The 25,928-nt window shown below is 37.9% G+C and overlaps 1 protein-coding gene across 1 annotated transcript; it reads right to left on the reverse strand.

The window, feature by feature from the left end:
* Positions 1-13,856: 13,856 nt before the first annotated feature.
* LOC124161377 lies at positions 13,857-14,927 on the reverse strand. Its single transcript, XM_046537691.1, has one exon. The coding sequence runs from the start codon at positions 14,925-14,927 to the stop codon at positions 13,857-13,859; it is 1,071 nt and encodes a 356-aa protein (XP_046393647.1).
* Between the last annotated feature and the right edge of the window lie 11,001 nt (positions 14,928-25,928).

Raw genomic sequence — 25,928 nt, forward strand, 5'->3', positions numbered from 1 at the left:
TTGATGAGAAACGAAGTTGTCAAATGAAATATTACACTCAGTTAAAATAGTGTGACTAGTATTTGAGAGGTAAGGAATCTGGAAGTCGCATGTAGTCATTGCAACTGATTCTTCTTACTGCGCCGGCAACAGCAGCCATTAAGATAACGAGATAAGAAATTACTATATAAAAAGTTGATGGTCATCCAATAGACAAGATAAGAGTTAAGAAAATAAAATGGATGTCTGGATGTCTCCGTCAGCGCAGGAGAACACAGTGATGGGTGAGAACTAAGAAAGATGTTTCTTGTCACCTCGGATCAGGATGTAACCCGCACTCTTTCCGATTCCAGCTGACTATTCTTCCGCTCAGCACAAAATGCTCAGAGACGGGAAACAATGCGAGTTCACTTGGATACATTTGTCTCGAGGAAAAACATGAGATAATGGAGTGATGGACGAGTGCAGCGCCGCGGTGCGGAGAAATGGCGAATGGCGACGAAAAGAAAAAGTCACAGCAGCGAGTATACTTCCACGGAAATGTTTTCGCAGCAAATTCCGAATGCCATCCATCTTGGAAATGTAATAACATCAGCGACATCATCGTGTTCACAGCGGGATAGGGGGGTCAGTCGCTGGGAAGAGAGTTGTACTAACTCCCTCTTCCGACCGTCCGCGGAAACATTCGAGATGACGGATAGAGAAACAAGAAGCATCAAGCCGTCATATTCATTCTTGAACGTATTCACTGTTGATCTAGGATTTTTATATAAAATGCTTGAATGAGATCTAGGATTTTTATATAACATGCTCAGGAGAATGCAAGAAAATCTTATTCTTTTTTGAAGAATACACAATGAAAAAGGATTCTCAAAACTCACAAATTAGTAAATTTTCACTGGAACTTTCATGTAACATTAGGGATCTCCATGATTTATTTCATTCCCTCAATTGATTGTATAATAGGCACTAGACTGAGATAAGCAGTCTCAAATGCTAGTCAGTGCGTGGAAACCGGTAATTTCTCAATAATTACTGTACTCGATTGAGGGAATTTTTGGAGTTTTTCACGACTGTCCAAAAAAGAGCGTTACCTATATTTTAGGAGGTTATCTATATAATTACCATTTGGCGGTACAAATATTACATAATCGATGCCAAAGCTGGTGATCATAATAAAAAAATGATGTTTAACTAATAAATTTAGGTGCAAGAGGCCAGAAATAGTCCATAGAAAAACATATTCAACGATGTATTAGGAAGTCATTTGAAGCATCTACATTATATAATTTGATGCTTAGATGCAACGAGATCTATGCTTGGGGTGAATGACATAAATAGTAAAAAAAAACGCTCCTAAAATATAGGTAATGGCTTATTAGATTCATGTCTTACCTTTTGGCGGTACAAATATTACATAATCGATGCCAAAGCTGGTGATCATAATAAAAAAATGATGTTTAACTAATAAATTTAGGTGCAAGAGGCCAGAAATAGTCCATAGAAAAACATATTCAACGATGTATTAAGAAGTCATTTGAAGATTCAAAAGATAATTCATAATAATTTTCCCCAAGGAAATCACGTAAAATTCATCGTCGTTCACGCAACAGGACTGCAATTTCACACATCATTTCCTCGGTGTTGAAATTGAATTAACCTTTATAAATTCGTGGATCTCACCGGGTTTCCGCCGCGTTGGTTGTCAGAGGTTAACGACTGTTTCTCCGGGATTTCACCAGGTGTCTTCAGGTCGAAGTGGAAGTAAAGACATCCCGACGGTGGAATCCCGACGAAACTGTCGTCAACCTCTGCCAACCAACTGTTCTCAACCACTGACAGCTAAATGTCATCAACCTATGAAAACCAACACGGCGGAAACCCATAATGTGGAGAGAGCCATGACTTTACAAAAACTAATTCAACGTCAACATTGTGGGAAGGTTGAGTCATATTTCCGTCCTGATGTGCGAACGGCGGTGAATATCACAATGACTATCAACAATACGAAACCCAGAAGATAGCTACACGAATCCAAAAAGTCAAGGAAAATTACTAGTCAACACAGTTTTTGTAAAAAAATAATTTGGAAAAATCACCAAGTTTGCCAGTGTGTTGAATAATCTGACACGATTATTTTCACTCCTCTGATTATATCGCAGTAAATGCAATCGGTGAAAACCCAGAAAATTTAGAGATCCAAGAATCCAATACGTCACAGAAAACTATGAAACAACACAGTTATTGTAAAACAAAGTTTTTGGAAATTCACCACGTTTGGCAGCGTATAGAATAATCTGCCACGATTACATTTTCTCTAGCGATTTTATCCCAGAAAATGAAAGATGTATTATACATATTTTTAGGTGATGAAAGAGATCACGGTTGGTAGTATTATGATTTCAACTGCATGCAACTGAAGTCGCAGCTGCGGGACACTTATTTCCCTCTGCGACGTCGCAATAATTCGCCGTCTTCCCGGAACGCGACAGTGTATTGTTTTTGCTGCTTCATTCGTCCGGACCCCCATAGAGGTCTCCACTGGAGAGGTTTTCAGCGCTCCTCGAGGTTACGGCATTCTTCTCCTCGTAATTTTGACCCTCTAGCTCCAGAAAAAAAAACAAAACAAACTATGAGAGAAAGAATAGGGTCTACGGAGCGGAGGAATGCATGGTGCATGCAGGAGACAAGTGGAAGCGACGCTGAAGGAGGTGATATTTCATTAGGGTAAAAGCCGGAGAGTCTGGAGTGACCGGAAGAAAGGGACTCTTCTTCGCCCCTTCCTCCATTTTCCCTACTTCCACCCCGCTTGCTTCTCTGCTCTAGAATCGCCTGCTTTTTTGTCTACTCCTCCGCTTCATGAGTTCAACCTGATCCTTGGCCATGCATAGCCAGTAAATTAAATTTAGCGTCCCCAGTATTATCAACTTGACGTATAGCGTATTATCCAGGTGGATTAGTGGTATTATTTATAGTAATATAAGTAAATTTAAAGTACTACGTACTATCAACATGATGGATGACTTATTAGCAACGTGGAATCGTTGTATTATTAACAATATTACTAGCAATCTTTTTTAATACTCTTATACCCTTTATTTTATGAGTTTGAGTGACCATTGGTCGCTCATGGCCTATAGCTAAATTTAACGTCTTCCGTATAATCAATATGATGCATATCATATAAGCCAGGTGGAATCGTGGTATTATTATTAATATTATATATAATATTAACATGATGGATACCATATAACCCTCGTGGAGTTATGGTATTCAAAATAATATAAATTAGTGATTTCCATCATAATATGTTGTATTCACCGGTTTTGGAATAATACTTACATCATTATCAAAATTCAAGTAAAGTTACCGTCTACTAAAGCATCTGCCGCCTCAATAGGCATGCTGCGTGAGGTGTTGGGACACCAGCCGTTATCCTGTACGAGATTTGAATAACTTTTGGTAGCAACTGTGAGAGATTTGGCTGCAAGAATTCGACCTAGACTTTATTCAATTCCTTTTTCAAAAAAATTTAATCAAAATTTATTTCATCGGTATCGTCAGTGGCGCCTTTTTTAAAAGCAGTAAGCATAATTGGTTTTCATGCTATACGATATCTATATATAAATATTTGTAGCTGAAGGAAGATTGTGTACTCTAATAGACATATTCCATATGAACTACAGACAAAACTCAGCGGGATTGCTTCCAAAACAGCTCATTGTATGACATCGAGTATGATCATTAACATCTATTATGAACATTATAATATAGCTAAAAATTCGGAAGTAGGTTAAAAAGTTATGCCAAGTTACATGATACTTTGTACGTTAATCATGAGCATACAAAGGAAAATTAAATTCTTCTCTTCTTTCACACAGTCTTTGCGTTTAACTCAATTGCATTCTATGGTCTCGCCTGAGAATTGGATATCAAAGGTGGTTGTACACATTTCAGTCACCGAAAGTAAATGGCAAAAATCACTTGCGTAAAATTTTTGGAAACGAGATGATTTAAAATCAAACGTAAAAGCGAATGAGACCTTTTTCCTCGATTATAAAATGTAAGCGTGGAATCAGATCTGCTAATTGAAACTAGTTTACTCGGCTGCGTGAAAAGTTTTCAATCGAAGTATGGCGAGCGAGCACAATCCAAAACGTCGGAAAAGGTGAGCCAATCAGCGACAAGAGAGGAGGGGGGGGGGCACCGTGCTGAAAAAAAGATGTGGGGAGACGGTAGGGTAGGGGACGTTGCTTGGGGGGAAATTGAGGATATTATGCTTTCCCCTATGTTGTGGGTACACATATCGAGTGGTAGTATCGCGATGTCTCTCAACACGGATTGTTACTGTGCTGCTTCCTTGGTTTTATTTTCCATTCTTTTCGATGCTGCTAACGAGTAAAACAGTAAAAAGAGTTTTCTAGCTTCAATGGGACCATACTTATATCGATGTATCGACATATATCGGTATCGATTCGTGAATCATCAGGAACGGGGGAAATAATTTCCGACCTACGATGGCCGCATCGCAAAAATTCGAATTTGAAATGAATACCCATCAAAAGAAATGAAAGAAAAAAGCAAAACTGGAATGTTGGGAGTTGGTCCTGTACTAATTATTTGTTCGCGGGTAGTTGAAGACGTAATATTCACAGGGTGTGGTCTTTGGTGTGCAACACCCGAAAACTCTTTTGGGTCCTGAAGCGTGTAGTCATTCGTAATTAAGTGTATCCAGTAGGGCAGAGTGAAAGCAGGAGCACGCGGTAACTATAGTTCATTTCAAATATCTTTGGGACTGAGAGGCAGGACCAAGTTTTTTCGTGGAGTGAGGTTGGAGGGCACGAGACTTCCTGTAAACAGCTGATATGTGTACCCTAGCTTCCAGGAAATTCAGTCGCCTTTGGATCTCTGTGATGTACACATCATGAGTAAGATAGCCGTGTTGACAAGTGTGAAGAGGGTATGAGACAGTCATCCGTTTCCATGCACATACAAAGTCTTTTGAGAAGAAATGGCAACGTCCGCCTCTCTTTCCCCATCCCAAATTACTCGTATCGCAGGTCCCACCTCCTGTCGTAATGCCGCTCGAAACATTCTGAGCATGTACGACTGAGCCAGTCGCAAAGATATTTGAAAAGGATCATAGTCGCGTCCTCCGACAGTGAATATTCGATAGCGGCAACGTCCAAGCGTATTTTGTGCCATATGTGGCACGCACAGGTGTCCACGCCAATGGTTTGAGCTGCGCATATTGGTGGCTAACGATTTAAAATTAAGATTTATGAATTCAGATAAAATTATAAGATACAAATTCTTGTATTTTGTATATGATGGGATATTCTCGAACTTATTTACAGCAAACACGTCATCGGCGCTGCAGCGTAGGTTAATTTTCGGCGGCGGCATACACCTATTCTGGTAATACACTTCTTGGTCCGGCGCCCTCTACATTTGACTAGCCCTTGAAGTCCGCTATTTTTAGCATTTTTGCGGTGAACGTGAAAGTGTAAAATTAAAATCAGACAACTCGAGAGCTAATGCATGTTTTAAAATAAAATTTTAATTATAAACATATACTTTTAAGTATATTTCATACTTATTTTATGCAAGAAAAAGAACTTGGTCCGAATATTCCAAGGTAATACCGTAGAAATGGAAGTCGCTAATGAAAATGCAAAAATACATAACGGGACAACAACCGATGGATGCAGAAACACGTACTTTCACGAGGGCGGACCATATAGGGGAACAAGGGATACAGTGAAACATGGGGCACAGTGAAATAAAATAGTTTTCCCGAAAAATATTTGAATCTAACCAGTGGCACTTTTAGCAAGTTAAGTGTGAGTGCACTACCTGCTGTTGATTTAGTTTCAAACTGGTTGCCATTGTATAGAGTCACGTTAGATAAGAATGTTTGTTTCTCCTGGTAAAAAGTAAATTTATGACGCTTCATAATTATCGGTATTGCAAAATTTTACTTGTGTTTACGGAGTAATGTGTTATATTTTTAAAAACAACATTGTGTGGAATATGGACGCAGGTAAATGACATTAACGTTCATCAGTTAGTTTTTGTGTGAAGACGTGGTTTTTGTTACTCTCCCATGTGGGGCACATTGACACATGAATCATTGAGGTACAGTGAAACGTTTTACTCTGCCTCATAGGATTTTAAGATATATTATTTTTGCAAAAAATTTGTGTGAAATTTTAACACGTTAAAGTATGTACATGTCCTTTCTAAGACTTTTTATCTAAAAATGTTTTTTTTATAAGATGTGAAAAATGTTTCATAATTATAAAAGAACTACGAACATTGATTCAGTTTCTGGAGATTCGATGAAAAAAGTTGTCAAACTTGTCCAGAGCGGAATGAATATTGGTGAAGCTGCAAAAATGAAATGCTTGAAGTATCCAACCCTTTTCAGATATGCACGTAAGTCTAAAATACATGACGGTGAACAGGGAGAACTGAAGTTTAGACCCAATTGCAGAAAATTTCTTCTATAAATATGGGGAAAAACTCTATGAACATTTCCTCAAAGTTATTAAGGAGCTATATTTCTTTGGTAGCTGTGGACATTCTTATTTTAATATTGTGAAAAATTCAAGTCTTTGTATATAAATCCTATAAGTAGCTTATATAATTATAACATTGAGAGTGTAGTTATTTAAATCATAATGCCCAAAAAGTATTATTATATTACATTTTTGTTAAAAAACTGATAAATGATTCATGTTAAAAATGTTACAAATGCGTGTATCACTCTGCCAATCACCTGTTTCACATTTGATTTCAAATTATAATTACAGATACTAGAAAATATTTCTCAGCTATAAAATTTGGGTTGTACAATGGGCAAATAGGCATCTAATTATCCTATGCATCAAAACGTCATTGGAATAAACAAAAGAGGATTTAGATCTAACTTCCGATTATTTGTTTCACTGTGCATCCTGTTCCCCTAATGTGGTAAGACGCAAAAATTCGATTTCCAATATCCTAGAACAATATAAAATTAATGGTTTTGTCATGATTTGTTCGAGGCCCATAGCGTGTTTCATATTGACCGCTTTTTCTTAAGAAATGGGTAATTACGAATGGTTTCACCCGCGAAATGTCGGGGTTTACGACAAGTCATGCGATAAGCCTTTAGATAACAAAGTGCAGTAAAGGTACTCGTTAAATGAGCCGTGAAATGAGTGAAGACAGCAGTTAGTAAAGTAATATTGTTCTTTAATAGCTCGTTTCCATTAAGTTAATTTAATTTTCTGTATAGGAAATCAAATAAAATGACAATATAAAAAATTATACGAAGCGTAGTATGGAATATTTTATGTAGGTATAGGTCTGTTCAGGTTTTTACACCGCTAAGGTTTGCCATGGTTAACGTCATAAGAAGATAACATAACAATTGTAGCGAGAAACGCTAATGCCTCGACTCGATTTAGCAACCGCTGGTAATAAGCAGAATGAATGCTCAGGATTTTACTTCCATATATATAACTAGAGTTTAACAACACAAATTTCCCTTATGGACAATATGTATTAATTTTGAGATAGGTTTCAATTATTAGGGAAATTACGAACTTTGTTACGGAAAAGTGTTTCGAATTGATTAAATGTTTAGGAAGAATTTTTGCCTTATAGGAACCATCTGCTAAACTGCAAACTGCAAAACCCTGGGCGAAAAAAATAGAACACCACTTGAATGAAAGTAAAAATTTTCGAAGGGTACACAACCGGGGAAAACAAAAATCGAGTTAAAATTCGAGGAAGGAACTTCAAAGGATATCCGCAGATGAAAACGAACGAACGGGAAATAAAATTTCACCTCGAATTTCAAACATACCATCAAATTAAAAATGAAAAGACAATTTAACCCAATTTTTAATCGAGATATGAAAAAGATGAATTTTTCTTTTTCAAGGCATCTCAGACTTTTATGCGTGGGATTTACACACATATCTAAAATTATCAAGTTCTTTTTGATAGGATTTTTTTGATGAAAATGTGTTTCCTAAAATCAGGAAAAAGATATGATTGGAGATGTAGTTCCATAAAACTGGTCATGTAGTTCCATTTTTTCCAACATTATGTTCGAAGTTGATGGTTTGAGACGTTACTTTATGAAATTTATTCATATTAAATTAAAATTAAACTATGTTTTTCCACATAAAATATTTGTTAGATCACTACCATGGTTTCAATGCACTACATCATCCTCATGCAGACTGCCCGAGGATGACCCAGTGCGTTAAAACCATGGTAGTGATCTAATAAATATTTTATGTGGCAAACCATAGTTTAATTTACATTCAACATTATGGTCCTTACACCAAGGAACGCCGTATTAGCAGCTAAACAATTCAACCGAAATTTAGGTTAATTTATTTTTATTAGGGTACTAATTTTGGGAGCTCAAAACCATTGTGACACTAAATGAAAACCCTCATATATTGCGAAGATATTTTCCAACCTTCTCTTGTGCCAAAGAATCCAGCTTAGCGTGCCCAAGGCATTTCCATATTTCATTAGATCAAATATTAACTACCTGATGTACTTCGTATCACAGTTAGTTACGAAATTAGCCTAAAGTAAGGGAAAAAAGTTTTCGAGCAATAAAATTTGAATGTATAATGACAGATGAACTTTTTGTCGGCTATAAAAAGGGATTTATTTTGTAAAGAAACTTAAGAGTTTCCAAAGCCCATAAACAATTCTGACGGTCGTCAAGAGAACAGCAACCCGAAAACGCTCATTCCAATATTTTAATGAATTTTATGTAAAAATCCACCGTAAATCACGTGGAAAACGAAATTCGATTGCAAGATTAAAAATGTGTACCTATTTTTCTATCCATTGGTATAAGCTCCAACTACTTGTGACGATTATCACTAATTTAAATGTGCAAAAAAAGATCTACCGGCATAAATAAAGAACTTTACATGCATATCTAATGGAAGTGATTTCGGACCCATTCCAGGGCTTCTGGGCCCTGTGGAATAATAATCTCACCTTTCCTTGACTTCGAAAAGTATTTTACAATCAAAATTAGACAAGTCGGTCCAACTGTTCTCAAGTTTTGGCGAGATTAACGAACAGTAATTGATTTTTACATAAAAATAAAGGAAAATCAAAATAAAGCAGCAGAAAAATTAGGAAATGATACTTATTATAGCAGAAAGGAATATGTTTTTCGCTAGAATACGACCCAAGATTCATTTCAAATGGAAAGATAAGCAATGAGTTTCAGGTTTGGTAATTATTTGACCACAGCGGCTGGATATCAATGTCGGTCCACTGTTTGTAAGGAGCTGCATAATGAGAAATGTCCGGAGAGGCGAAGGAGAAGGATTCCAGGAAGTCTGGAGGAAAGTTCGCTCGCTGAAGACAACTTGCACAGCTTCCTGTGTTTCGAAGTAATGACCAAAACCGGCAGTGTTGACAGCAGAAGCCGCTGTTTCAAGGAACTTTGAGAGAGCAGTTATTACACAAAATTTAATTCCCTAAATTCCCTTTCAAACAACGTGGTATGCTCTGCGAACAATGACGTTTATCGCGAGTTATTGTTCATTTAATCAAAAAAACAAGAATAAAACATTAAGTTGCATTTCCAGGACATTATTATATTGTTTGAATGAAAGACAATGCTCAGAAAATCAGCGGAAAAATTAAATTCAAAGGAAGTAATATGATCAAATCATCCCTTTTTCCTTTTCAAATAACGTGGTATGTTCTACAAACAATGACGTTTACCTTGAGTCATTTTTAATTTAATAAAAAGAAAGAAAAAGAAAACATTAATTTGCATTTCTGTGGTATTTTATACATTTTATGATGCTTAAAAATTAAAGAATAAGCTCAGAAATTCAGCGACAAAAATTAAATTAAAAAAAAGTAATGCGATGAAATCAAATAAATTTTTCGGAATTGACAGCTTTGTTATCTGGGCACAAATACTTTAAATTGGAAAAAGAGAGCCAAAAAAGACAACAGAAGATTCCTGATGAACGATGAAATAGAAAATAACGAATTTTTTACTTAAGATTAATATGATAATAAATAAATGGTGTAAAGTTAGACATGAACATTAACTGATTAATTATGAAAGATTGTTTAGATCATTACTGATGAATATCTTAATAATGCTACAATGGGAAACTTGCATGGGTCGTCGATTGCTCTAAAAACTATTCTGAATAAGTAAAATGGATACATTAGCTCGCAAAAATACCTAAAGTTTCTCCATTCATCATCAAAATAAAAAAAAAATTGACTTTAAAATACCACCACTTTAAACCGACCACTGCGCGAAGACACCCGTGCGTTGCCGAGGCCAGGCGTGACGTCATAGGTGCCTAAACAATCGTAGGGAGGTGGGAAATACGCTGACCGCATGCTGTAGAAATTGTTTTGAGGGAGTATTTAGTCGTTAATCGTCACTTTATTTTGTTCTGTTATTCTTGGGCAAGTTTTCCTATTGCTATTGTACCACGAATATTACTTGGGATAGGTATTAATAATGCGACATCGGGATGATGAAGTACAAGCTTTTCACTTTGTAATAATAATAATAATAATAATAATAAACGTTTATTATCGTAGACCTTCAAGGTCCTAAAGACTTTACAGAAATAAAAATTTAGCTTTTTTTTATATGATAAGAAGACAGTAATAAATAAAAAAAATAACAAAGACTTAGGTACAGCAGAAATATTACATAGAATAGAAAAAAATAGTATCTTCCTCATAGCAACAATAACTTCCACTCGATACATAACAAGGCATGAAACATGAAGCAGTGTTGATCTGGGGCAAAATGAATTTTTTGAAAAACATAGAGTAAGTTCACAAAGTATAAAAGAACAAGTGACTGTACCGTGGTACATAGTAGCATACAATTGGGACATCCTAAGTCTGATTACTAATTACAGGAAATATATACATTTACACTCATACACAGGAGGAATTGACATATCGTACATATTATTAATAACAATGAGCTAAATTAAAACTAAATTTAGGATACAATGTGCTTAGGAAGATTCTTCAGTTTTTAGAATTAAGTGTTTGAATAATTTAATTTTGAAACTAGTTAAAGATTGACTTGATTTAATATCTTCCGGGAGTGCATTCCAATGCCTTGATACTGTAGCTACGTAAGATTTATGATATATTTCGGTTTTGTGCTGGGGAATCTGTAGATCAATATGCTGGGAGCGCGTTAAGCGACTTATTATGTTCTTTTTAAAAGTGAAAGAGCTGAATAGGTACTGAGGACAGCTGGATTTAAAAGTTTTAAAGGCAGAAACCATAGACAAATAGAGGCGTCTTTCCTTGACTTTAAGCCATTTTAGTTTTCTGTAAGCATCTGTAATATGATCCCAACGCTTTAGATCATATATGAATCTCAGTGAAGCATTCATCGTTACCTGCAATTTATTATTTGTTTCTTCATTAATATTACTTAGCACACCACAACAGTAATCAAAATGGGGGAAAATGAGAGCATTTACGATGGATTTTCGTATGTTTGTTGGCAACAGGCGCTTTGTCTTGTATAAGTAATAAAGCGTTTTATGGCTTCTACTCTTAACATTTATGCAATGCGCATTCCAATTTAAATTGCGGTCCATAATTACCCCCAGATTTTTTACTTGCTCTTCATAGGGGAGAGGTCGATGTTTAACCATGATTTCTGGGATGTGGTTAAGATTTATCTTGAGGGAAAGGTTTCTACTGCTAAATATAATGGCTTTTGATTTATTTTCATTTAGTTTCAGACCATTAGTCTCAGCCCACGTGCTAATATGTTCAATATCAGTATTCAGCTTATCTATTGCTTGTATGAGGTTTTCAGGAGTTGCATGAAGGTATATTTGAAAGTCATCGGCATAGAGAAAATATTGTGAGTGAATTAAGCATTTCGGTAGGTCGTTGATAAAAATGGAGAATAGTAATGGGCTAAGAACAGAACCTTGAACCATTCCTGTGTCCACATTTTGCCAAGTAGATGTTACTCCGTCCTTCCCTATTACAGCCTGCATTCGTTCGGAAAGATATGATCGGAACCATTTAACAACACTATTTGAGAAATTGTATGCTTTTAACTTCTGCAATAGGAGAGTGTGGTTAACGGAATCGAATGCTTGTGAAAAATCAAACAAAACGAGCACAGTTAACTGTCTATTATCCATTGCTTTTAATATGTCTTCGGTTAGGCGCAGAAGTATAGTTTGTGTGCTGTGTCCCTTCCTGAAACCAGATTGTCTTGGGTCGAGTATATTACGGTCGGTGATATACGCACTTATTTGATCAAATACGATTCTCTCAAGTATTTTAGCTGTGGCACATAGTAATCCTATTGGTCTATAGTCACTCGGATTGGAAGGTTTGGGACATTTAGGAATTTGCCGTAAAAAGGTTCTTTTCCATACATCTGGGTATATACCTAGTTGTAGAGAGGAGTCAAAGATATTTAAGAGAACAGGTAGTAACATAGGTAATACCTTTTTAATAAAATCTATAGGAATTTCATCATAGCCTCTAGCGTTTGTGGTGATGTTTTTACATGCTTTAGTGACCTCTGTAAGTTTCACGTGTGAAAAGAAGAACTGGTTATCAAGATCAACAGCCTCATTGTTGATGGAGGTTTGGGGAAGAATTGCCTTCTTTCTGAGAGAGAAGTAATTGTTTATGATGTCTGGATGTATGTTTAACTTATCGTCTTTATGTTTTGTAGCGATTCCGAGATTTCGCAAATGCTTCCATGTATTTTTTGCACTCTAGCATTCTGAGAAAAGCGCGTGATAGTATTTATTTTTTGCTTCACGAATCTTTTTCTTTGTAAACTTTCTCAGGGCTTTGTACGATGCAAAGGCATCAGGGTCACCATACCTTCTATATAATGCTCGGGCATAGTTCCTTCGCTTAATTTCCGTCTTTATTTCGGGTGTTATCCATGGAGTTGGTGGGTGGGTCACACGAATAGTGCGAATAGGAGCATTCAAATCAAATGTATCTATAACGTTGGTATTGAAAATTTCTACTTTATCATTTGGGGATATTGCATTCGCTATTGCATCCCAGTCTTTATTACTCAGGTCGGAGAGGAATTTGGAGTGGTCAAAATTTCTGTAGTCCCTGTAGGTTATGTGCTTCACTAATGGGTCTGGTGATTTAATATCATACACTAAAGTCATTTGATTGTGGCAAGACATGTCGGGTTCATCGAATAATTCAATTTTAACCACCTTATTGAGATTATCGACACAGAATAAGTCTAAAACAGACTGGGCGTTGTGCGTATGGCAAGTTGGCCCGGTAGCTACAACGCTGAGATTAAATCCCTGTAACAATTCCAACAGCCTATCTTTTTCTGAAGAGGGTTTAAGTAAGTTAATATTAAAGTCTCCCATCACAAGTACATTTTCATACATAGAAATGTGATACCCAAGGAAGTTTTCAAATTCTTCTAAATTTTGAGATTTTGGAGGTTTATACATAATTAAAATTAAAATTTTTGTTGGTGGTCGACATACCTCTAAGCATAAATACTCTGGCCGGTTCGAATATTCACTAGGGGACGAACCGATCAGTTCAGCTTGTAAGGATTCATGGACGTATATACCCACTCCTCCCCCTCTCTTTCCTTCACGGTCATTTCGGAAAAGAGTATAATTTTTCAATGCAACAAAATCATCTCCAATATTTGATTTCAGTAACACCAATTATATGGATCTTTCTAGAATCATAGTACATTTTAAATTCATCGAAATGTGCGACAAGTGATTGAGCGTTAATTAATGAAATATTGATATTTTTATCAGTGCTAGCATACAGATTTGTCTCAGACAAACACTTATCGCTATTTATAAAAAAAGATCCAGATCTCTCTGAGATTCGATGACAACAACAGGGCCGGTTTCAGATTGCCTCACAAGGATTTTACCGTTTTTCACCCAAACAAATTTTAATTTGCCCTCCTTCTTAAGACCTCTAGCGAGGGCAAATATTTTTCTATTATATTTGGTGAGGGCTTCATCGATATATATTGTTTGATTGATCTGGGAGAGAGAAGTTGAATCGGAGAAGCAACCCGCGTCTTTAGAGCTGAAATTTTTCTTGGCACGACGCTTCACAATGACCTCATTTTTTTTGCTCTGCCTCACAAAACGGACAATAATCGGGGGGGCGTGTGTGCCTGAATCACTGTTGTGGCGAGGCCTGGGTCTGAAAACTCCGTCTATATCCTCGGCTGACACATGCACACCAAGAAAGGAGCAAATTTTTATGACCACACTTTGAATGTCATCATCTTGGAACAGCGGCACACCTCTTATCTCGACTGAGTTTTTCAGTGTGCTTTGTTCAGCTTTATTTAACTTAAGATCAAGGTCATTTGCTTTTTCTTGGAGCACGTTTACTGCACCTTTAACTTTTGACAGTTCTTCCTCAATGAGAACAAATTTTGATGAAAGTCCAGTCAACAGTTCACTGTTTTCACTTACTTTCTGTGTTAGCTTCTTCTGGTCCTCTTTTAGGGTGTCCAGTTTCCCATTTACTTGTTCCAGAAGTGCGGTTTGGTCGTTGAAGGTATCTTGCCACGTGATGAAGGTCTTCTTCAGATCTCCATGATCCTCCTGCAGCTGCTTCATACGATGAAGCAACTCTGCGAGGGGGTCGTCGGCATTCTCGGGCGATGTTCTACTTGGAGCTGAATGACCTGTGGCTCGAACTGGGGTGTTGTCACCGCGTAAATTCCGGGATTCACCGATGCAAACATCACAGGACCACGTCTTCTGGAGTTCTACCAGTGTTTGCAAGTCAGTATCTGACAATGAAGCACAGTGAGGGTGATACAGTCTCTTACATGTATCACAAGTAAGCTGCTTCTGGTTTCGCTTTATACTGGAACCGCACTTGACGCACTCACTAGGCATTGTGGACTGCTTTAAGTAGAGAGAGCAACAGAAAAATACGTCCGCACACCACGAGGGACTGAGAGAGAGTGTGACTTGACCCACTTTGTATGTTTTAATTATCAGAAAAATGAATGATAACGTTGCCGATCTTTCGAATATTACACCTGAAATTCATCTACATTTACGTAATACCCCGCCAGTCGCCTAAAAGGCAGGGGGTGTTAGGACACCAGAAATTGATGCCATCACCCCCATGGAATTTGTTATGACAAATCATTGCTATACTTAGGCGGCAAATCTAGATGTAAAAGAAACTTATAATACTGGAGAATAACGATCGTAAGCTAACGAGCTGTGCTGTTGAATTTCAACGCCGTATTAGCGGAGAAGGTAGTCCTATCCGTCGTACGGTACGAACCACAATGAAAAAGTTGTATAAACCTGAATAAAATTTGTATACATTCTTATACATTGTCATGAAAATTGTATAAGAATGTATTCAAGTTTTATACAGGTTTATACATTTTTTTAATAGGGGAATTCACAGCAACAGTCAGGACACAATTCACATGTGAGATAGCGAATCGGTTCCACTGCCAAAGCATAATCGTACCCAGCCGTCACCTTTCGTAGGCTGTTCTAAGAATCGGACTAACAAAGCTATAGATGGGTTTTGGAGGCCTGGGTTTCCTAGGTTCAACTAGAATCTACGAAAATATTTTTGTATTATACTTATTTATAGACCTGGCGCTCTCTGACCGGGAATAAACTACGCGCAATCAAGCCGGTAATCTCAGCGTGGCCCACGTCTGTCAGGAAGAATCGCAGGGAGGAGGTCGCAATCACGCGACTGAGAATTGGGCACTGCGCTCTCACCCACTCGTACCTCTTCACTGAGGAGAGAATTCCACCCCTTTGTGATGATTGCGACTCTCCCATCACTGTGAGATATCTCCTAACAGAGTGTGAAAAATACCGTGCTATGCTATGCTCCATCGGCTGAACATCGGGGGAGACCTACGGCACATCCTAGGAGACCACCCTGATAGTATCAGCCGAGTCATAAAGTTTTTAATGGAGACCGGGCTAATTAACAGCGTTTAAATCCCAGCTATTTTTTAGCATCTGTCGACTCCTTTTATTTACCTTTTTTAAACGCATTTTTAAAATTTTTTATGTACCTTTTGCAACTTTGGATTTTATAGTTTGTTAGTGGTGCAAATGAACTTAGTTGTCGAGGCACCCTTAAAACAAAAATACTACTCCTACTTATTTATAGAGCAATCTTCCATTTCAGTACGTAGAGCAAAGGTAGTCAAGGGTTCGGCAGAGTACACGCCCACCTTGGTCTTCATAGCCTTGGAGCGAGTGTGTACACTCCACCAACCACTTGCATCCCTTTTCCCAACCCACTTTGAGAGTTCAGCGGATAGAATCGCACGAGGATAGGTACGGCTGATCAAAGGGTTCCAGCCGAAGAAGAGCAAAATAAGAATGCATCACCTATCCAGGGTTAAAATTTTACGAAACAATTATTCTCCACCGTGTGCATGCACTCCGAGACCAGGTGCTCAACGTTAACCACCTGTAAAACAAGGAGGTACAAAATGGGCGAGACTCCTTTCCATCCCCCGTCCTGAGAGGGTGCCTTGTCTGGGGAAATGAAAACACGGTTGAGCAGTTGATACAAGGGTTCAGACGGGGGAGAGAGGTTCGAGGGGAAGTTTAAGGGGATCTAGAGAATGGAGTGTCGCGATAATCGGGTTACTCTGTGCGTGGGTAAGGGTCTGATTGGGACCCTATGGAAAGGGGTTCAGGGAAACGGGGGAGAGGGACGGTGGAACGAGCCTTGACGGAGGAAAAAGAAGGTTCCGCGAGCATGATGGGAAATAATAGGATGAAATGAGACGGGAGGAACGGAACAAACGAACTGCCTACGCACCCTTCCGCCTACATCTCTACTTCTCAATAATGGGTGATTTTCTTCCCAAGGGGAGGAGTGAGGTGAAGCCGACGAAGATGTCGCGACGATGGGACGATTTCCGAGGGAAGCGATTCATAAAAGACGACCGTAAGTCGGCGGAAAAGGAGAAGTTTGCATTTTCAGTTTCCGTCTGGATATAGTTTTCTCATTCTTCCACATGACGAGCGTGGGACTTTCAAGATTCCCTTACCCGCCCTGATCGTAGGCATGGAGATGTCCCCGACCACGAGTTTTTTTTCGTCAATTTTGAAAGAAAGTGCGCTTATTGAAGTTTTATTGGTGAAGCAACTTCAATATTGTCATTCAAGTTTTCTACCGGTTAACCTAGGTTCACAATGAGATCGAGTGGGCTACAGCGCTCTCTCTACTTCCGACCCCTTTATTTCAGAGTAACGGCTAGTTCTTTTCATTCCAGTCATAGATCCTATTCTCTTCCTTCCCTTTTTTACGCGTAACTAACAATCCAACCGATAGCACGAATTTTAGCCTCACTTCCCTTTTAAGTACTTTATAGCTCCATTCAAGTCATTTCACATCAATTAAAAAATATTGTAAACAATATCTTTCGATTTTTAGAAATGAAGGAACTTCTTATACAGATTAGCCAATATACATCACAAACCCACTGTGTAAAAGAAAACGAAGGTTGGTATGCACAGGTTAGGGCAGAGCTCACCCCAGACTAATCTGCAGGCGTTTGATACCATCTATTAAGGGTAGGTGGGGCAGTTCCTTCCCTTTGGCCGCATCGCACTTCCAATTTTTTAATAATTTATACTCTTGTCTAACAAATTAAGCCAGCTGCAGTAATGTTTTCAAGCAATCAAACTTTCTCTCAAATCGCTGAATTTAATGTCTAATATCTAAGAAAATAACAGAGGGAGGTAAATATATTTCATATTAATTACGAATCCTATAGTATGGAATACAGAAAATATTTCTTTTAATAACAAATTTGGAAGGCAGACTGATATAATCCACAATATACTCGATGTAACCGGATGAAGACGAATCTTCATTTAATATTAAATGCACTGTTGAATAAGGTACAAATTTACATTTTTAATATAATTATTATTAAGTCTTGGAATGATCCAACCACACCGAAGGTAGTTCCTTTACATGTGAACAATTATAATTCATATTAGATCCAATACATTAAGAAGATACACGAGCACCAACACTCTACTGACTTTATTATAACTAGGGAAACTGATAAATTGCGATAAAAATGCATCTGCAATATTCAGTTATAATATTATTTGAGAATCCGGCGTGAATCTGTTCACTACAATATCAACCTAAAATCATACACACGATAAATCATAAACGCCGATACATGAAACTGACATTTATGCTATAAACAAATTGTATTCTAAAGATAGGCTCTAAAAAATTGCTCGAAAAATATTTACGCAATTTTCAGAAGCAATTTCGCTCGAGCATCCAGCCTGAATCTGTTTTCAAATCACAGCATGAAACAAGTGACTTTTTATGCAGTAACGCGCACGGTTGCAAAGTCATATACACCAAGGGTGAGATTCGTCATGAAAAAATATTGGCTAGGCCGAAAGTCTCCCGATTGCCGGTCAAGTTACGATGGTGACCAGTTACACCTCGAAGCCATCTTCTCAGAATCTGTTTTTTTTCCGTCAGTTGAAGCGAGAAAAAATGTCAACCTCTCTAGAATACGAGGTGAGGTGAAAGGTGGCGTGTCCATTTGTTGGGACAACTGAATTGAGATCACGCGCAGACCTCGGAGAGCGTCGGACGCAAGAACAAAAAGGAGAGCGAAGCGGTTTGTTTATTCACTGGAGAGCCTCCATGTTGAGGCGTGTGGGAATCACTTCAGTGGCGAGACGTGTTTCTTTGAGGGACCGTCGACGATGGTGTCGCAAGAAGCAGTTTTCCTTTGCGCCTCATCATTGTTTACAGCTCCTCGTTCCCGGCCACTCTCCCACAACACCAGTTCAATTCCCTAAACACCCATTCACAGAGAGGCCTTCATCTCTCGTTTTGCCATTGCCACTGCTGCCTTCTGTTATGGCGCCGCTGAAGGAGAGGTGGGCGGGCAGGAAACTTCGTCGTGGTAGTTTATCAATTGCACCTGCTCGAAAGTAAACGTAGGGAGTGGTAGGTGAAAGTTAATGGCAATAAAAGCCACCGGTAGGTTCCATAGGTTGAAACAAGCAGGGTTGATTTTGCACAGTTACTAAGTATCTATGTATGATAGAACCCACTGCCGAAGTCTCACTGTTCAACTCACTCATTCATACACATATTTGGGGGGAACGAGAAGACATACGACAGAAAGTCATGGAATCGACCCCTACTAGGAAAAATTGTCGAAACACTAACTTTTCCATCTATTACAGTTTTGCCATCTGGTCTCTATGCCTCTATTTTTTGGGGGAACTCGGGGGTCAAAAAATTGTTTTTTTTTTTTTTAAATGTCATTTGTCGAAACACTAACTTTTCCATCTATTACAGTGTTGCCATCTGTCTCTATGCCTCTATTTTTAGGGGGAACTCGGGGGTTAAAAAATTGATTTTTTAAAATTTCATTTTTCGAATCCGGACCACATGATACGTCGAGAAACCAATTTTCAAACCGATCGGAGCACTTTTAATTTAGGCCAAACCGTGCAATTTCACTATTTCGTGAATATTACCTCAACAACGTTGGCAGACCCGGTGCTGCGTCATAGTGTTGTCAAAAAAATTGCAAGAACTGGCACGGCAAACATAAAAGGCAGCAGGCCCCCGACCGAGCTAAAGTGAGTACTTTCTCAAACATTACACAGATATATAGCACAAAAAAGTTTAGAAAGAACCAGTACTATTCTTCTATGATGTCCAAGGAGTTACTGCTGATCTGTATTCCTCTGGACTCTACTACACCTTGAGACACCTAATACCACTTTCTATGTTACTACCAGCACTTAAGTGGCCCTGCGCGCCGTAAAATCTCAATCTCGTGCCAGTAGAATGGCAAAGGGTAACTACGGCATGGGCATGAAACTTCAATAGAACAGTCACTAATGCCAGCACGAAGTATTACGATTAGCTCGTGGCAGTGAAAGTAAAGCAGTATTTTTCAATGAAGGTTTCAGGAAGAGAGGAACAATAAAAAACTATTCTTGGGGTGTCTGGGACTAATCCCAAGAATTTTGCTTTTTCTTATCTTATATCTGTACTTATGTAGCATCATTATGTTAAAAAATTACCCGTTGTTACTACACTCATAACCATTCATTTATCCCAGCTCATTTCCATAATTAATTTCTTTAATCGAATTTAAGAATTACAAGATTGTTGCACTCAGCTGTGATGGGGGTATTATTTAACGTATTGGTCTGCATGGTGAATTAATGGCATAATACTATAAAAAATGCAAAATTAAAGGCATCAATAGCAAAAGATGTACAAAACGTTTCTAGACGTCCAAAATAGTTTTTTTACCCCTTCGTTTTTACTATAACCACGATAACCACACCATTTTACATTTACCTATACCAAGCAAAACTCTCTTTAAGGGCGATTCCTGACATTTTTTGGGAAGATATTAGCACTTATTACATGAAAGAATATGAAAATTAATAAAATTTCAATAAAGAATTACCGTGGACAGCGGACAATCGGGTAGTCTCACAAATCACATAATTTTATATTTTCCTTCGCCTAGCTGTTTTAGATAGCAAAAAAGTAATAGAGACCACCGCAAAACTTTCTTAAGGGTTCAACGTACATGAACAATCAGGGCACTTGAAGACACCTTCCGTAGCCTATTACCCAACTGTTTCCTCGTATCCCCGCTGCCAGTGGGACGGCGCCACGAGCACTGCGGGTGCTTTGAACTGCGGCCAATAAGTCATTGTCAGGCTCACACATTGCAGGTTGCCACGGCGCCCAGCTCGACGCGTCGGGCAGAAGTGATTGATTGATGGGTTGGCCGCGCGGAGCGCTGGCCACGCTTGGCACATATTCTCATACAAGCCGCAAAAGAGTAGAGGCACTGGCTATGCAACAATTTCAGCCAATAATCTCCTTTTCAGCAATGTTCTTTCGAAAAATACGTCCACCACGTAATTTATCGAGCCTTTTTTTAGGCGACTGCTTCAATATGAATGAATAAGGCACACGCGCCATTAGTTTCCATTATTCAATTACACCAGAAAGATTTACTATTTATCCCCTTACCCTCTGTTTAAATTTCAAAATTAGAATTGTTTTACTCATTGACAAATATTTTTATATAACGTTGAAAAATATTCGATCGATCGATAATAATAAATGGATCGATCCCTAATACGATTGTGAATGCGTCTCGCATAAAAAATACATCCTTCTAAAGGAATTAAGTTTGATTAATTTAGAATTCATCATATATATTATTCTAAGCTTTCCTCCGATAATACGCTCAATCAGAACTTGGAACCAAATACCTACTGGAAAGGAAAATTGGGCAGGGTAGGGAAATCTCACACCTTTCTAAGTCATAGGTGTGTACATTTACATTCACTCAATGAATACGGCATAGCTGCCCTTCGTTTCTACAGCTTGATTCTATCAGACATGCATATTTTGAATGCGAGACCAAATAAAATCACATTCATCAACATCATCATCATCATTAGTCAACAATCCTAAGATTGGTTTGACGCAGCTCTCCATTTCTCTCTCCTATCCGCTAATCTCTTCATAGCTACATATTTATTCTCTTTTACATCCTTTATAACCTGTCCTATATAACTCATTCGGGGCCGTCCCTTGCCCTTTTTCCCTTCCACTTGCCTTCAACGATTGTCTTCATCAGACCATCGTGCCTCAAAATGTGGCCAACTAAGTTGTCCCTTCTTCTGCTTAATGTTTTTAGGAGGCTTCTCTTTTCTCCTACTCTCCTTAGCACTTCCTGGTTACTCACACGGTCAATCCATTTTATCTTCATCATTCTTCTGTAGCACCACATTTCGAATGCTTCCACTCTTAACTTCTCTGCTGCTGTCAACGTTCAAGCCTCGCTTCCATAGAGAAACATACTCCATATGTAGCATCTGATGAATTGTTTCCTTACTTCTATGCTGGTATTTTCAGCTGTAAGAAGATTCTTCTTTTTGTAGAAAGCCCTCTTCGCCTGCGCTATACTACTGTGTATTTCTTTCTTGCTCCGTCCATTGCTGGTAATTCGGCTTCCCAGATAAGAGAACTCGTTCACCTCTTCAAGCTTATGCTGTTCTAGGTTGATGTTTGTTTTAGCCTCCTCTCTCTTGCTGCAAACTAATATCTTAGTCTTCTTTTTGTTGATTTTCAGCTGATATCTGGCCATTGTAGGGATCAAATTCAACTATTTGGGCAGCAAATTCGAGGTTACGTACGCACTTATGGTAAGGAATTGTGGAAAGATGTTTGGTTTTCTGATCGGAAGGTTCTAGTTCAAATTCCAGATAAAGCCTTAGGACCCTCAAAGAAATATCTTGAAAGTGCAACGTAGCCAAGAGTACCATGAAAACTTATCCGGCTTCTTACAAAGATCATCAGAGAAAATTAATTTCAAAGTATGGTTCATGAGCAGGTGACACAGTTATTCAGTAACTTTCGATTAGAAGTTTCATGAGGATCACTCCAAGTAATATAGAGAGCCTATAGGCAAGCATTTTTCACCAAAAATTGGTTTCTGCAGCCAAAATTAGCTAAAGATTGCCGAAAGATACCTACAGCGGTAAAATAAATTCAAAATATCAATCGAATTTTCATATTATCCCTGAGTTTCATTTCAAAATATCAATTTATTATAAAATGGCTTGGTTTGAATTTCGTGCACCTCAATCCAGAAAAATCGCAAATATAAACTTCTGATACTAAAATAAGGTACTCCGCACAAAAGTAGGAAGCATTTACTTTAAAATTCTTCAGCTGGCTTAATTTTTAAACCGATTGCAGCAGGGGTTGAAAGATAAAATTCACTCCACCGAACTTCTCATATTAAGGTTTTCAAACGGGATTGTTTCCTCGGCGACCCAAATTGCACATTCCACTCAAAATATATTTTCCGCGATGCATTTTGAGCATACAAGCGCTTGAGAGGACTGAAAAAGTATATATTTTTATATATTAAAACAGATTCATTTTACTTTTTCGAATTCAACCTCAGAGTAAAAACATAAGCTACCAGGCTATACAAACGCATTCTTTCATCGCATTGTGTGCATCATATAAACGTAAAACTTTGAGAGAGTCTTGAGCTGAACCACATCATTACAATTTTTTTCTGCCGGGATGAGATTGTTTTCTCCCTCCTCAGCTAATTATATTTTTTTTGGGTAAACCGCTGGCGAGGTGGGTTGAGGGGATGTAGATTTTCTAAAATAGCTTCGCCAGGGCCTATGAAATTTGGTTTGCTCGGCGCTTTGTATTATTTCTTTTTTCGTACCCCCGTCTCATCGTGTACATTAATTAAAATAGTGCCGTGCCTGACGTTTTTCCCGAGGCCGCTTTCATACTTTGTTAGAAACGCAATTAACCGAAAGAGGTTTCCTTTTCCATGTGTTCCTAAAATAAATCTGTATGTGAAAGAAGTATGAAATAATATTACAAAAAATATTTTTTTTAAAATTAAAAGACACGTTTTATTAAAGAGAGGAAATTGATTTTTTCTTTCTCTTGACCTCTACGCTTAACGTTGATTAGTGTCTTGGAGTTGATTACAGCCTTGTTACATAAGTGTCTTAATCTTGAAGTTAAAAAAAAAAGAATTTGCCAACTATAAATTATACTTATGTTCCTTCATCAGGGCTATGGATAAATATGAGTACATTCATTTAGTACATAAAGGTATAAAAGGTTATGACAATGTTTTTACAATAATAAAATAAATAAAGAAAAAGAATTCAGTTGAATTTTAATTAAAAAGAAATGACCAGAATTTTGACATGTCTAGAAGTAGAAAATTTAAGGTCTAGAACTAGAATTTTAATGTACTTAACATTAATGAGTATATAATTTTTAATACTTTCAAATGTAGCTTCTATGGTAAAATCTAATAACTTTCTTTCAGGTTACAAAGTCACCGCAATGAATGGATCGGATAATGCAGAGGATCCTAAAGGATGTGGTAGCTCTGAGAAAGGCTAACAACAGTATTTAGGAATGGAATTTTTTCTTCAATTTACCACTTCTATCTTTTGATAGAATAAAAAATGCTTGGAATTTTGCATCGTATCCCTGTTGTGACAAGTTAAGCTAATGTAACTAATAGCTAGTGTAATTAAAATTAAGTAACGTATGTGGGACTCTAGTAGAATGTGATGCGGCCGCGGTGACTAAGAGTGGAGTGGAGGTTTTTCCATCGTTTTATTTGACGGTGTAAAATACAGTTTTTTCTTGTATCTATACGGTATAATAGAGCTGAATAAGTAAAGAACGCTGGACCACACAAAAATATCTCATACAAGTATTCTCTTAAACATCATCATTAGAGATGCGTGAAAATCGCAAATGCGATAAATGCGATATATTTGCGATGTGAGCAAATAAATGTGACATAGATGCGATAACTGGACTCTTACGATATTTTTACGCAATTTGCCTTTCCCACGGCAAAATTCGTACATTTTGTGTCATGCGCAGTTTAAATGCTCCGCCGACACACCGCTTAAAGCATGTGAGCGACTGGCCAGCTGCTAGTTGGCTGGGACTCTTACGTGGCCGCGAACTACAAGTGGGCGCGGGCAAGCTACACCTCCGCCACTATATGTCTAGTTCCTTAATTTATTATTGTTCCACAACATAATTACATAAAATATCCTGTATTTTGTTATATAACTATGTTTCACTACAATTTATCTTCATCTACCTCATCATCATCATCATCATTGGTCAACAATCCTAGGATTGGTTTGACGCAGCTCTCCACTCTATTCTCCTTCCAGCTAATCTTTTCACACCTACGTATTTCTTCTCTTTCACATCTCTCTTCACTTGTTCCATATATTTTGTTCGAGGTCTTCCTTTTCCATTTTTACCTTCCACTTGTCCTTCGACGATTGTCTTCATCAGGCCATCATGTCTCAGGATGTGGCCTATAAGGTTGTTCCGTCTTCTTATTAAGGTTTTCATGAGGCTTCTCTTCTCTCCTACTCTTCTTAGGACTTCTTTGTTACTAACTCTGTCGATCCATTTGATTTTCATCATTCTTCTGTAGCACCACATTTCGAAGGCCTCTATCCTTGCTTTCTCCGCTGCGGTCATAGTCCATGCCTCACTCCCGTATAGGAGTATACTCCAAATGTAGGTTCTTATAAATTGATTCTTTACTTCCATATTTGAGTTTCCCGCTGTAAACAGGTCTTTCTTTTGGTGGAATGCTCTCTTCGCCTGGGCTATTCTGCTGATAATTTCTTTCTTTCTTCTCCCGTCACTAGTTATCTTGCTTCCCAAATAACAGAATTCATCCACCTCTATCAGTTTTTGCTTCCCTATTTTAATGTTAGTCTTGACTTCTTCTCTTCTGCTGCATACTAAGATCTACCTCATTATGAAAAAAATAGACGCAACAAAATGCGATAAACTGTTATTGAAAGTGCGACAAAATAAAAATGAAAGTGCGATTTTCACGTATCTCTAATCATCATCATCTTAATAAGTCAAAAATCCCAAGATTGGTTTGACTCAGCTCTGAATTTCTCTATCCTATCCGCAGGCCTTTTCATGACGACGTATTTCTTTCTTTTACATCCTGTATGGCCTGCCCTATGTAACTCATTCGGGGCCGTCCTTCTTCTATTCCTTGCCCTTCTTCTTTTCCACATTATTCTTCAACGATTACTTTCATTAGACAATCATGCCTCACTATGTGGCCAAGTAAGTTCCCCGTCTTCTCTTTAAGGTTCTCTCCAATTATACTCGCTAAATTTTACCAATATAAGTTAGAGAGTATTTCAACCCTTTTTTAACCCACTAAACAGAAATTTCACCTACCTTCCACATTTAGCTATGCTTATATTTCCCTAGTACGAATTCAATACAGTCTTCAAAAT

This window comes from Ischnura elegans, chromosome 6 (genome assembly GCF_921293095.1).
Source record: "Ischnura elegans chromosome 6, ioIscEleg1.1, whole genome shotgun sequence".
Lineage (NCBI taxonomy): Eukaryota > Metazoa > Arthropoda > Insecta > Odonata > Coenagrionidae > Ischnura > Ischnura elegans.